General features: G+C 44.7%; 2 protein-coding genes across 3 annotated transcripts in view; both read right to left on the bottom strand.

Moving 5' to 3' along the window:
• RPL27 (ribosomal protein L27) overlaps nucleotides 1-8,410 on the bottom strand; it is a 65,463-nt gene extending 57,053 nt beyond the window's left edge. Inside the window, exon 1 of the mRNA XM_082372873.1 lies at nucleotides 8,405-8,410. The gene's annotated coding sequence lies outside the window, so the exon portion shown is untranslated. The remainder of the gene's footprint in view (nucleotides 1-8,404) is intronic.
• On the bottom strand, nucleotides 3,775-13,192 carry G6PC1 (glucose-6-phosphatase catalytic subunit 1). 2 transcript variants are annotated; one of them, XM_082372858.1, is made up of 5 exons: nucleotides 12,743-13,192; nucleotides 10,735-10,844; nucleotides 7,662-7,767; nucleotides 6,913-7,028; nucleotides 3,775-5,316 (listed from the first exon to the last, which is right to left on the bottom strand). In XM_082372858.1, the coding sequence occupies exons 1-5, from the start codon at nucleotides 12,970-12,972 to the stop codon at nucleotides 4,805-4,807; spliced, it is 1,074 nt and encodes a 357-aa protein (XP_082228984.1). In that variant the 5' UTR covers nucleotides 12,973-13,192; the 3' UTR covers nucleotides 3,775-4,804. The 2 variants fall into 2 exon arrangements, with proteins under 2 accessions (XP_082228984.1, XP_082228985.1); XM_082372859.1 differs by lacking the exon at nucleotides 12,743-13,192 and adding an exon at nucleotides 12,420-12,736.
• Nucleotides 13,193-14,542: the final 1,350 nt, after the last annotated feature.

Below are 14,542 nucleotides of genomic sequence, written 5' to 3'. Positions count from 1 at the left end.
ATAAATAAATAAATTTATTTATTTATTTATGGCTGCGTTGGGTCTTCGTTGCTGCATGGGGCTTTCTATAGTTGCAGGGAGCAGGGGCTACTCTTCCTTGTGGTGCATGGACTTCTCATTACAGTGACTTCCCTTGTTGCAGAGCACAGGCTCTAGGCGCGTGGGCTTCAGTAGTTGTGGCACATGGGCTCTAGAGCACAGGCTTAGTAGTTGTGGCACACGGGCTTAGTTGCTCCACGGCATGTGGGATCTTCCTGGACCAGGGCTCGAACCTGTGTCCCCTGCATTGGCAGGCAGATTCTTAACCACTGCGCCACCAGGGAAGTCCCAGAAGTTGCATTTTCTTAATGGGTCTGTTTTCCTAGGGCAATAATACAATTGTATAGTGTGTGTGTGTGTGTGTGTGTGTGTCATCCTCAAACCTATTTCCCTAAAACGGATAGACTGCTAGACCAATCTATCAAATTGTGCTATAATATAACATGGACCTTGGTTTAAAACGGTCATTGGTCACTTAAACTTACTTCCATCCTGAGGATTCACAAGTCATTTCTAAAGCAAACATACATCTGTAACTTGGGGAAAAGATCTGTGTTCAAAATGTGCTAATACATTGGCTATATTACAAATTGGTCATGGCCTGACACTCTGCTCGACTTTACCCGTCACAAATTCTTAGCCCTTAGGGCTGTCCATTTCTAGACTTTGCCTGTCCCAGTGAAAGGTAGCAGTCCTGTATTTGTGGAGTCTCTGATCTAAATAATCTTCCACGGTGTCTCTTTACTTTCTACTCCTGTATATGGCTCTATACCAAAAGTTCTTTGTGGTAATTCTACCTTCTCGTGCTATCTCGATTGTAGAAATAAGTTACTTACTGTCTGACCCAGACAGGCTGAGCATGGCTTTTAAGCTCTTTCTTGAAAGAAAGAAAAGAAATAGCTAAGGTTGTTTTAGACACTGCTGTTAATCTAACATGGTCATGCCTGTTCCAATAGTTAGTTTATGAAATTAACTTTGAAATACGGTATCTTCATACTTAGAAACAAATACTAGCTCGCTGGGAGGATCACTCTGTGTTTTGTTTTGTTTTTTAATTGGAGTATAATTGCTTTACAGTGTTGTGTTAGTTTCTGCTGTAGGATGAAGTGAATCCCCTCTTGGACCTCCCTCCCTCCCCTGCCCCCTTCCCACACCTCTAGGTCATCACAGAGCACCGAGCTGAGCTCCCTGTGCTATACAGCAGTTTCCCACTAGCTATCTATTTTACACATGGTAGTGTATTTATGTCAAACCTAATCTCCCAATTCATCCCACCCTCCCCTTCCCCACTGTGTCCACATGTCCATTCTCTACGTCTGTGTTTCTATTCCTGCCCTGCAAATAGTTTCATCTGTACCATTTTTCTAGATTCCACATATATGCATTAATATACATTATTTGGGGACTTCCCTGGTGGCACAGTGGTTAAGAATCTGCCTGCCAATGCAGGGAACACGGGTTCGATCCCTGGTCCGGGAAGATCCCACATGCCGCGGAGCAACAAAGCCCGTGTGCCACAACTACTGAGCCTGCACTCTAGAGCCCACGAGCCACAACTACCGAGCCCATGTGCCACAACTACTGAAGCCCGCACGCCTAGATCCTGTGCTCCACAACAAGAGAAGCCACCGCAATGAGAAGCACGTGCACCACAACAAAGGGTAGCCCCTGCTTGCTGCAACTAGAGAAAGCCTGCACACAGCAAGGAGACCCAACACAGCCAAAAATTTAAGAAAAACAACAACGATATTTGTCCTTTGGCCACAAGAAATCAAAATCTCTGTGGTCTGAATGAAGAGTTGTATCTGGTATTGGAAGGATGGTTTGATGCAGCCATTAGTCTTACTGGCATCTGTGGGGTAGAGGATAGAGGATGAACTTGGCGTCAGACTGCCTAGCTCTTAAACTGGCTCCTCCATTCTGGGCAAGATACCTAATCCTTCCGTGCCTATTCATATGTAATGTGACCATAAATTCTAACACCCACCTCACAGAAACCTTGGGAGAATTAATGGAGTTCACTGTATAAATAAATAAAATACTTAGAACAGAGCCTGGTATATATTAAGCACAAATTTCATCTTTTATTATGTGTCTTTATTAACCTCACCAACTGCTTGGGGGCAGGGACATTATTTACTTTCTGCCAGAATCCTATTGCAAGGAACCTGGACTTGGTCCCTGAGGGCAAATAAATCATCCAGGATGGAGGCCATGCCCAAGCAGTGGGGTTCAATTCAGACAGAACAAGACCATTTCCCTTCATCCTTGGTGAGACCATTAGTGTCTCGGAGGGGCCTGGTGCCACCCCTGAAGAAATAAAATTCGATAGGAGGACTCAATTTTCCCTAAAGATTCACATCCCAAAGTTCTGAAGCGAATGATCAGACTCACTTTCAGTAGATCCAGAGATATGCCGATGAGTCAAGGATTCTGGAGGTGGGACCCTGCACCCAGGATGAAATAAATCCTGCAGAAATACTTTCAGTAGCTCCCTTGAGCAACCCTCGGTGCTATCACTTGCCCTGTTCAGATTTTCTTTAACTATAACCCAAAACCTTGCTGACACTGGGTTACTGGATTCCACAGTCTGCTCAGTTTTATTTTGGCCAGGACCAGGGATTGAACCTGTGCCCCTTGAGGTGGAAGCGCAGAGTCCTAACCACTGGACCTCCAGGGAATTCCCTGCTCAGTCTTGTTCTGCTGCTATGACTTACATTCCCTGATTGCTTAGTTTGGTAATGATCTTGCCTGTCTGCCCTCAAGGTGCAGTTTTGTAACAGGAGAGAGCCAATCCTGACTCCACGTTGGATCTGTTTCTTTTATTTTAACCTTTGCTTCTGGTTGCTTTTGTTCATTAAAAGGTTACTGTCTATACACAGTGGCCTGCCTTAGGGAGCCGTGTCCCCTCTGCTTGAATGTTAAACCAAAGTGCCTTTGTTCAGGGAAACATCCTGACCCTGTCCACCTGTGGATGGCAGCAAGAAAGAAGAAATTAACACGTCCCCTCCCCAAGGCTGGCCATTCCAAGGGACATTCGCAAACCTTATGGCCTTTTTACGTTACTTCCTCATCTCCTCCTCCTCTGTTCTATAAAAGAAACTGGCATCCAAACCCTGATAAGATGGTTTTTTTGGAGACATTAGTCTGCCATCTTCTCTGTCTGCCAGCTTTCCGAATAAACTCGTATTCCTTGCCTCAGCACCTCGTCTCCCGATTTATTGGCCTGTCGTGCAGCAAGCAGAGCGAGCTTGGACTCGGTAACAGTTTGATTTCATAGAGCAACCCATGCTGCACTGTGGTCTGGTAAATAATGTTCAGCCTTGGCCAACTAGAATACGATATCGTGACTATGTTGATATGCTCGACTCTGCCTGTGCCCCTGTAGACACTTTATAAGTCTCCGCAGCCCTACTGGGACTCCTGGGCAACAGAAGACAAAACACCTTCCTTTTGCAAAAAGAAAACATAAGTATATAGAAACCAAATTATTTGTTTAGTGAAATAGAGAAAGAGCTAGAAATTTAGCTAAGCCAGAATTAGAAACTTCAGAACACATTGCCTCTAAAATATAGTAATCAACAAGACTTCATTCTTAAGTAAAATGTTGTTTTAATAAAATACTGCACGTATATATTTTTCTTTGCAAAGATGTTATGACCAGGATGGTGGGTGTGAATGATACTATATGGTAAGCTATATAATTAGTAGAAAAAACAAGGACTCTCAAATAAATAGGTTTCAACATTTTTTTTAAAGGACATATTCTGCAAATCAGTTGAGACTAGAGAATAGGCAAAGAGGAGGAGTTGGCTTTTCCTCCAAGAATGCACTCTTGATTGGCTTGGGACAGAGAAAGGAGTCATATTTACCTCCAGGAATCAAAAGTAACATTGGAGTGACCTTCTGGAGAGAGAAATCCTGGCCCTCTCCTTGCCATTTTGCCCAAGATTTCAGCGCTTAACTGAAACATACAAAAGCACCACTATAGAGTCACTTTTAGGCATCTGAGGATCCAGCAGGGTGGGTGTGGAATCAGTGGAAAATTCTGGGGAAAGCAGAGCTGGGCTAATAAGAAGAAAGATCGAATGTTATGGAGGAGAAGCTGACTTTGCCTGAATATTCTGACTTAGTACAATATCCAGATCACTGCAGCCATTCAGAAATCCCAGTAAATACAACGACCATGGATATATAATAGAAAAATACAAGAAGCAGAATTACTCCACTAAGGACCTATTCATTGTACTTTAAGTTGGTCCCCCACCGTTGAGAGCCCTTTACCTAAAGATTCGTATATAATCAAAGCCATTAAGATATTGTTTGACATACAATTTGCATGATATGCAAGATATTTAAAAATCCTCCTTAATCAATCCTTCTTTCCCTATCAAATCCACTGCTACTTTCTCCTTTTCTGGGTAAGGATGAGCATGAGTGGAAAATTCAGTGTGATCCCCAGCCTGGCGTTATGAGCTGGCCCTCCCAAGAAGTCTTGCTTTTGTATATTGGACAAAAGAGTAAGTATATCTTTGTGGAAAAAAATCCAGAACCACCCAGCTCCAATAAGGCTTTCTCAAATAGCCTTATTAGCTTTTCAAAATCACATCACCCAATGCAATTAGAATTGCAAAGGGGGAAGGGGGTGTGGCCTGAGCTGACTCTATAGTACCTCTGGCCTCACAATGGGCTGGCAGAAGGCCCTAGCCACCTTCAATCCTTGGTGCAGTCATCGACTTGTAAATTCTGAAGACTCCACATCCCCTTACAAAGTCTTCTTGTTCGGCTGGCCCAGGACCTGGGCCAGGCAGTAGGGGATGAGACTGACAGACGCCAGGGGCACTGCCGCACTCTTGCAGAAGGACAGGACATAGAAGATCAGCTCGATTTGGGATGGGGGTTTCAAAGAGTCAAAGAGATGCAGGAGGACGAGGGAGACCACAATGCAGCTGAGGCGGAACGGGAACCACTTGCTAAGCTTGCCTTTGCAGCTCTCCCTGTACATGCTGGAGTTGAGAGCCAGACCCAGGCCAAAGAGTGTCCCCAGGTTCTTGAGGAGGCTGGCAAAGGGCGTAGTGTCAATGTGGACCCATTCTGGCCGCTCACACCTTCGCTTGGCTTTCTCTAGGGTCCACAGGAGGTCGACCCCCAGCCCCTTTAGCAGCAGGTAAAATCCAATGGCAAAACTGAACAGGAAGAAGGTAATGAGAAAATATTTCTTGAGACTGGCGTTGTAGATGCTCCGGATGTGGCGGAAAGTCTCAGCAACCGCAATGCCTGAGCGGAAGAAAGAATGACCGTGAGGACTGGGGAAGATGCTGGCCCTTCAGTTTGGAGCAATGGGTGACATGCCATCCACCCCACCATTGTGGAGTTAAATCACAGATGCCAGATTAGAGGGTCGTTTGGTTTCTTCCCATATGTCATTACAGCCTGTCCTCAGCCACAGATTCTTTCAGATGGAAGAGTCATGTCGCATACTTCCTCCCTCCACATGCAAGTTTCCTGTGTGTGTGTGTGTGTGTGTGTGTGTGTGTGTGTGTGTGTTTGTGGTCCTCCTGTCTCTACTTGAATACCCTCAGGGATGGAGAGCTCACTCCCACTCAGGGAGCCCATTTCATCTTTGCATGGATTTGATCATTAGACAGTTCTTCCTTGTGCTGAGCTAAATAAAACTTCTCTCCTTCTAATGATGTCTATTGGTCTCAGTTTTTTCTGCAGGCGTTAATAAGTGGTAAATCTAGAGCCTCTGTCAGCACATTTAAAGATACTTATTCTCAGCGGTGAGGGATAAATTAGAAGGTTGGGATTAACATGTACACACTATATAAAATAGATAACCAACAAGGACCTACTCTATAGCACAGGGAACTATACTCAATATTTTATAATAACCTATAAGGGAAAAGAATCTGAAAATGAATATATATAGTGCATGTGTATATATATAGGTATATATACCTGTATATATATCTGAATTACTGTGCTGTACACCTGAAACTAACATGATATTGTAAATCAACTATACTTCAATTAAAAAAATAATAAACTGGGGGAAAAAAAGAAGAGACTAAGACAGATTGGGAACTCAAGAAATAAAATAAAGAAAGATAGTTATTCTCCTCTCTAACTTAAACATTCCTGGGTCATTCATGTAACATGAACTTCCAGGCTCTTTCTCAAACATGGAACCCCGTGCTAAATGCTGTGTTAATTTTGTGGTTGCCATGAAGCCATTATTTCCCTTGTTCTCAACATGCTTCTGTGAATGCTGCCCTGCTCTGCTTTTTCAGGTCTCCAGGGGAAAAATTCTACATTTTCCTTAAGGTCTTATATTCTAGTGCTTCCCACAAAGTCAAGAAATTCTTTCTTACACTTAACCAAAGTCTTTTCTGCCCCTTATTAACTGGATCCAAGAAAACAAAATATTCAAAATTCAGAACCTATAATAAAGACCAGCTGTGGGTATCTGTTAGGTTTGCAAATGAATTTATTTAAATAAAGAGCTTTCCAAGGACATGGTGTTAATTTGTTAAATTTGGTAGCTTTTCTTAAGGCTAAACTAGGGGCCACTTCCAGCTGAAGACCAGTAAGAAATAAAGAATGTAAATATCTTGGAGATTTCAAGCGAATTCAACTGGGTAAGTTAATTTTCTGTATTGCCATGTTTCTGGAACATACTTAATTGTGTACATCTGGGCACTCCTATAGAAATGAGTCATTTCAAATTGCTCACCCTTGACTTTCAACCCACTGAAATGCTAATAGCATTGATTATACACAGAACATGGCAGGAATGCTGGGATTTTGTCCTGATGAGGGAGGAATGGTATAGGTGGGGAGATGGAGGGAGGGAGCCAGAGCAGCTGGTACCTGACAAGACTCCAGCAACAACTTGATGGGGAAAATGAGCAGCAAGGTAGATTCGTGAAAGACAGACATTCAGCTGCACTGCCCAGAATCCCAACCACAAAATGATGTTCAAGCACCTGCAATGGAAGAAGCAGCCATAAGAGAACCCATATATAGATCCTTCAGCAAAGAGAACAGCCTCAGCAGGAATGTTGGAGCCTGGCAAACTCAGGTTTCATCAGTGGAATTTTTGTAAATTGAAGACTGTACTCAAAATTCAAAGATAACCATGGCAAGTGGTGAACCCCTGTGTATGTGAACTTTAACCTCCCTATTTTATGTTTCATAATTAAGGATTTGCACAGTGTCTGCATATCCAGAATTCCCCATAGAAGGAATGTCTTCTGCTTCTTTGTTTATTTTAACTTGGACGGGGCATCTCAATTGTTGGTACAGAAATGGGTTTTTGTTTAAAGCCTGTTTCTAGCTCGCTAGCTGATCTCGAGAAACCCCTCTGCTATGTTAGGCCTTTTTTACTGATCTCTAAAATTAGGTGTTGCCCATTCACAACATTCATTAAGTGGGTCCCTTCCAGCCCTAACATTCTGTGACTCTAATATTCACTCTCAGCAGAAATGCCACAACTCTTATCAGTACCAACCTAAGTCATGGGGTGGGCTGGGGGCATGTGAAGAAGAGCAAGTGGTGTGTCAGCTGCAGAGAGCCACCTCCTGCCCTCCACCACCCACAACCCAGAGCTGAGTTCTTACCGAAATCCGTAGGTTGGCTTTTTCTTTCCCCGAAAGATAGAGAGGGTGGATGTGACCATCACATAGTATACACCTGCCGTACCCATGGCATGGCCAGAGGGACTCCCTAAAGGATAGGAAAGAGATGAATGAATGAACCAAAGGTTAAAAGTCTCCATCTGGGAGATTGCTAGGGGGCATCATCTATCCATCCAACCATCCATCTATCCATCCATCCATCTGTCCATCTTTCCATCCATCCATCCATCCTTCCATCCATCCATCTTTCCATCCATCCATTCATCCATCTATCCATCCATCCATCTATCTTTCCATTCAGGAAATTTAATGGAAAAGCTACAAGATGGTGAAGTAGAAGGACCCTGGGCTCACCTCCTCTCATGAGCATACAAAAATCACAACTAACTGCTGAACAACTATTGATGGAAAAGACTGAAACCTATCTTTCCATCCATCCATCCATCCAATTATCCATCCACCCATCCATCCTTTCATCCATCTACCCATCCTGCCATCCATTCATTTATCCATGTAGTCATTTATTTAACAAATATCTATTGAGCTCCTACTACGTGCCCAGCACCATGCTAGGCTTTGGGAGTACAGTGGTGAGCAAAGTCAGAGAAGGTCATAGCTCTTGTGGTTATATACAATCTAGAGATTACACAAAGAATCAGCATGCTGGATATACAGTCACAAACCGATCTGCCTTCCATTACCTCTCTTCCACTCTCTTTGCTCACTCTGCTCCAGCCATGCTGGCCTCACGGCTCTCCTTTAAACACACTCCCACTTCAGTGTCCCTGTGATGTTGGCCTTTCTAACCAGACACCTCTTCCTTCAGAAATTTACTGGCTAATTCCCTTGCCTCTTTCAAGCTTTTGCTCAGATCTCACCTTCTCAATGAGTCCTACCCTGACCACCTTATTTAATACTGCATTCAATTCCTATTCCTGATTCCTCTTCCCTGAAAGACGGAGGGTCCTGAGATGTGCCACTCAGATCCCCTTCTGGACTGAAGAGTTTATTTCCCATTTCTCTTGTTGAGAGTGTGGTTGCAGACGGCCCTCAGCTCTCAGACTTCCCTGGAAGTCTTGCCCTGGGCTGAAAAGAGCTGCCTTGATCACAGCTACCCTCTCCCTGGGGGGAACCTGCACCCAATCACTGGTCTCTATTGGGGTATAAGGGCCTGGTCTCCTTGAATCAATTCAGAGCTCCTATGGGGTTGGCTGAGACTGAATCGCAACTAGGTTCCTTCTGCCCAGGTGGCTTCTGTCCCTTTCTTCTATGAATGCTGCTCCCCAGAGTAGCTTACCTCCTGCGTGCTGATCTCCATCTGGGTCTGCTTTCCAGGGAACCGCATAGGTAAAGCCTTGCCTTTCTTTCTTCCTCCTCCTCCTTCTTCTTCCTCTAATATCCTAAATATTTTACTTGTGTATTATGATTTTTTTTTATAACACACACACACACACACACACACATGCACACACACACACCCCATTCAAATTTAAGCTCCACAAGAGGGGAATCTTTCTTTTTTTTTTTGCCACGCTGCGTGGCTTGCAGGATCTTAGTTCCCTGACCAGGAGTTGAACCCAGGCCACCACAGTGAAGGGACCGAGTCCTAACCACTGGACCACCAGGGAATTCCCACGGGTAGGGATCTTTGTCTGTTTTATTCACTGAGGCATTTCGAGTACCTAGAACAGTGTTTGGCGCAGGTGCTAGATAAATAACATTTTTTAAAAAAAATTATTTATTTATTTATTTATGGCTGTGTTGGGTCTTCGTTTCTGTGTGAGGGCTTTCTCTAGTTGCGGCAAGTGGGGGCCACTCTTCATCGCGGTGCGTGGGCCTCTCACTATCGCGGCTTCTCTTGTTGTGGAGCACAGGCTCCAGACGCGCAGGCTCAGTAATCGTGGCTCACGGGACTAGTTGCTCCGCGGCATGTGGGATCTTCCCAGACCAGGGCTCGAACCTGTGTCCCCTGCATTGGCAGGCAGATTCTCAACCACTGCGCCACCAGGGAAGCCCAATAAATAACATTTGAATGAATGGATATGCTCTGAAGTGAATCAAGGATTTGTGAGAACAAATAACTAAGGGCCATGCCCTAGTCTGGGGGTCAGTGATAGGGTCTTTGAGGAAGGGACACTAACACTGAGACCTACGGGTGAGCAATGGGGTTGAGTATTCCTTTCCTTACTGAAAAATGAAATCTATCATGTGGCTGAAAAACGCCTGTCTGGGTGTACCTAGTAAAATACAGACAGGGTGTGGGATTGGACAGCCAGCTCGGGAGGCCACATCTCCCGGGCCAGGCCTCTGGGAAGGATAGCCCGGGGCCCAGGCCTCTACCATGTTACCTTCCCTGGACAAAGGGCCACGGCACAGTTACTCTCCTGAGCCCTTTGCCTGTGAGGGAGCCCTTGCCTTTCTGGACTAGCAATTTCGGTTCTGGAAAACATTAGGCAGATTTCCAAAGTGGCAGTCATGGACTATTTGGGAAGGCCTTGCTTAAGTGAATTCAAATGGAGTTGTACCGGACTTCCTTGGTGGTGCAGTGGTTAAGAATCCGTCTGCCAATGCAGGGGACATGGGTTCGAGCCCTGGTCCGGGAAGATCCCACATGCCGCGGGGCAACTAAGCCCGTGCGCCACAGCTACTAAGCCTGTGCTCTAGAGCCTGCAAGCCACAACTACGGAGCCGACGTGCCACAACTACTGAGCCCGTGCGCCTAGAGCCTGTGCTCCACAACAAGAGAAGCCACCGCAATGAGAAGCCCACGCACCACAACGAAGAGTAGCTCCTACTCCTCACAACTAGAGAAAGCCTGTGCGCAGCAACAAAGACCCAACGCAGCCAAAAATAAATAAATAAAATAAAATAAAATAAAATAAAATAAAATAAAATAAATGGAGTTGTACCAAATCCAAGACCATGACCAAAGCTTGCAAGAGTGGCTCTGCTCATGTCCCCCTCAAAGACAGCTTCATCCAGAACATTGTTACCAGGTGTCCACTGTGAGCAAGGTCCACCCAGTTTCTGTCTGGACAAGGGCTGCGACTCTCACCTGGGCCGGTCTCACAGGTGACCGGGAACTGCTTTATCAGCGGCACGGAGGTGTTGCTGTAGTAGTCGGTGTCCAGGACCCACCAGTATGGGCGCTGTCCAAAGAGAATCCTGTGAAAAAGCAGAACCGATATCTGGAGTTACTGAAGGAACACTTTGTCCCAATGCCACACCTTCGAGAAGAGAGAGTAGCTCAAGGAGAAGACCCATGTGATCCTACACAGAACACTGGTATCACGGGCACCTCCAAGAAGGGGAACTGGATGGCTGGAGAGGGGCAAGGGAGGGAGACTTTTATGGTGCATCCATTATATATAACTTTTGAATTTTGCACTATTTGAAGGTATTATTTATTCAAACATAAATAAATAAATCCAATATCCTCAAAGCCGTATTAACGGCAACTATGTGACTTTTTTTTTTTAAACCCCAAGAAGAATTTGTCTTGGCAGGATGCATAGGAACTACAGTTTGCAACTTGGGCTTGCATATTCTACGGGTTCTCTTTCTGCTGGCCTCCAGAGTCTTGGGCTTCTTCCGGACACCAGAGAATGAGCCCCAGCCCCAAGGACAAGCCCCACCAGGAGATGTGGTCTCTGTTTCCATCAGAATCACCCTCTGTAAGGACATACATAGCTTCAGGGGCTTGTTCTGTATCCTCTCAGCTTTGAAACAGAATATCTCAGACAAACCGCTTTCCCTTTCAAAGCATGTTTTTCATTGTGGAAACAGGTGTGAAGGGTTGGTCAGGATGCCTCCTTTGCCCTGCAGTGGAAGAAGAGTGATTTCTCACTAAAATTAGCCACTAACTCTGACCTCTACCAACTCAGAGAAAATCCATGGTTCTTTACATGAAATTAGATGTTTGGAATAACGTTTTATCTTTTTATTTTTTAGAGTTATGCTATTGAATACCAGAAGTTACAGACAAAGTCGATTTTTCAACAGGAATTTCAGAATCCCATCAATACGCCTTGGGCTTCTGAGCCCAATAACGATGTTCTTTCCTACCCTAAAGGACTTTTCTTTTTTATGGCCAAAGAAAATTAGAGCTAGAAGAGATCTTAAGAATCACCTGCCAGTGAACAAAGATAATTTTAGGGATGGTAAAGATCTTATAGGGCAGCTGGTCCAACCTCTTCAGTTTCTAGACGAGGCAATAGAGGCCAAACAAGTAATGTGTTAAGAGTCATCCGGTACTGGCTAACAAATGTAAAATATTCAGGATTTTTGCAAGCTGGACCCAACAGTAGCTTGAAAGTGGGATAATATACACAGTAGAAACTGGCAAATACTAAAATCAGGGCTTTTTACCCCCAAGAGTCAGATTACCAACACTGGATATAACATAGTTCGTAAGAGCCTTGCCTCTGAAACCAGCCTGCCTGGGCTTCAATCCTGCCTCCGACACCACCTGTGTTTTTCTAGTCGTTTAACTCAGTGCCTTAAAGTGTTTAGCACATGGCCTGGCACATACTACATGTTCAATAAATGTTAATAACTGTACTAATAAGGTCCCAGAGATAATCTAAGTTTACAGATTATAAAACAGAAACTCAGAGAGTTGCTACGAGTTGTCCAGGACATACAGCTGGTAGGTGGCTGAAAAAGAGAGTTCCCTGGATTACTTCTCATGACCCCACACAACAAGTTTTGAAATTGCCTATGTGTTTCCTTTCCTCATACCTCATTTTTCTTCCTTCGTACATCTATCTTTATGTCACCTGTGCTGTTTCAAAGTAATAAAACGGTGTTTCTTTGCTTATAGCCTATAATTCACAAGGTCCAGCTGGCCTTCCATCCATATGAAATAGCCTTTCCTGTATCTTCAGCTCACTGACAGGGTTTTCTCTGTCTTCCCTCATTCTGTAGAGGACCAAAGTCAGGAGGGGAGTAACCTGTGGCTTCTTGAATAACATGGAGAAGGCAACTTCTGATGGACAGACATTTCCAGAGAGAATGCCAGCCTCTTTCCTTGCCGAGCTCCTCTTTGTCTGGCTCTTACTTACCACTTAAAGACGAGGTTGAGCCAGTCTCCAATCACAGCTACCCAGAGGAGTTTGATGCCCACAGCTTCTCGAAGATGGAACCAGATGGGGAAGAGGACGTAAAAGGCATTCCTGAGGTCTGCAATCACGGACACCAAGATGAACCAATCCTGGGAGTTCTGGTAATTCACCTGGAGGTAGCGCGTTGACTGGATCCCAAAGTCATGCAGAGCATTCATTCCCTCCTCCATCCTCACTCAGGAAGCCTTTGGCTGTGCCCTTGCAGTTATTTCAGCCTTGGTGGTGATTGCTCTGCTATCAGCCTGTGCCTTGCCTCTGTTTTATACACTCTGTATCCAGCCTGCAGGTCAACCCAACCCTGATCTTTGGACTCAAAAACCACTTTTGTCTAAAATCTATTGATCAAAGGTGCATCACCAGTAGGTTGATGCAAACATGTTCAGCGTGATTTACGTAAAATAGAAAAACAGGCACACAAAAACAGCCTGATCGTCCATGGGCTGGCACAGCCAATTATTAACTTTGGCATTGTTGCTTGACAGTGCAAGGGGCTGCCCTCCTGGTTCCGAAACCCGGCCAGAGACACAGGACAGAGTCTAAATCTGCCATGGTTCTTGCAAAGATGCCTGATTTCCTAATTCTGCATCTGCACTTATTTTGGAACAAAGAAAAGTCTTGGTGCTCTAGCTATTCAACTTTTAAATTATTAATTTTAAAATATAGTAAGTTCTATTGTACTGGGAACTGTCATGTTGCTGGGCATTTCTTAACTGCATTAGGGTCTAGGAAATGCCTCTGATTTGCGAGATCAAACCCTCTTCACAGTATTGGCTCTGTCTCTCTTAGGGCCAGAAAATAATCATCTTTGAATGCACTGATTAATTTTTTGTTGTTGTTTTTTTGGCAGTGCCACGTGGCTTGTGGGATCTTCGTTCCCCGACCAGGGGTCGAACCTGTGCCCCCTGCCGTGGCAGCGCAGAGCGCTAACCACTGGACAGCCAGGGAATTCCCCCTTTGGGGTTTTAACACATAAGTTTAAGCAACAGAGTGAATGCATGTTCGTGCAAAAACAATATGATGAATATGTGGTTCTAAATAAAAACACCAGCAAACTGGGGACTGGGGACTCTGGAAAGGGCTTTGTATTTTGAGCTTTCTTTCATTTGTACCTGGAGATTAGATATAGATATAGATATAGACATAGATACAGATACAGATACAGATATATCAATATGTACAAATAATCACCAGGAAGTAAATACAATGTTATTATAACCATGGATGTAGACAAGGAATAAAGTAACAAACACCAAGTTATGAGAAGAAATGCTGCCTGCTCACCCCTACAAACAGAAACCATCCTGCAGTAGCCTAGAGACCAAAACCCCACACTCGGATGACCTAGGACTGTGAAGGGAGCAGGGGCTGACTCAGGTGACAGACTGATGCATTTTCAAGAATAAGAGCCAGTGGGAATAAAACTTGTTAAAACCCACACGAATTCCCCATTAGGAAGTCCATGATTGCTTTGTAAGGGGTAGTCTGGGGACAGGAAAAAGAAATTCAGAGCAAATGAGTTTGTAGCAAAGGTTGACCACATTCCATGCTGGAAATGATTAAAACCTCATCCAGGAGGTATGATCTGGAGTCTCATCCCCACCTCCCCCGCTGGGCTCCTCCCCAGCTCAAGCAGAATCCAACTGCCCTTGACCGCATTGTCTCTGCTGGTCCAAGCAACCCTCTCCTGCCATGCCTTACCTGGAGAGCAGGGATGATGGTGGTGGTGGCCTGGTGGGCTGC

This window comes from Balaenoptera borealis (genome assembly GCF_965194805.1).
Source record: "Balaenoptera borealis genome assembly, chromosome: 20".
NCBI classification, from domain to species: Eukaryota; Metazoa; Chordata; class Mammalia; order Artiodactyla; family Balaenopteridae; genus Balaenoptera; species Balaenoptera borealis.
Note: the sequence above shows the minus strand (reverse complement) of the source record. Positions and strands in the feature narration are given on the sequence as shown.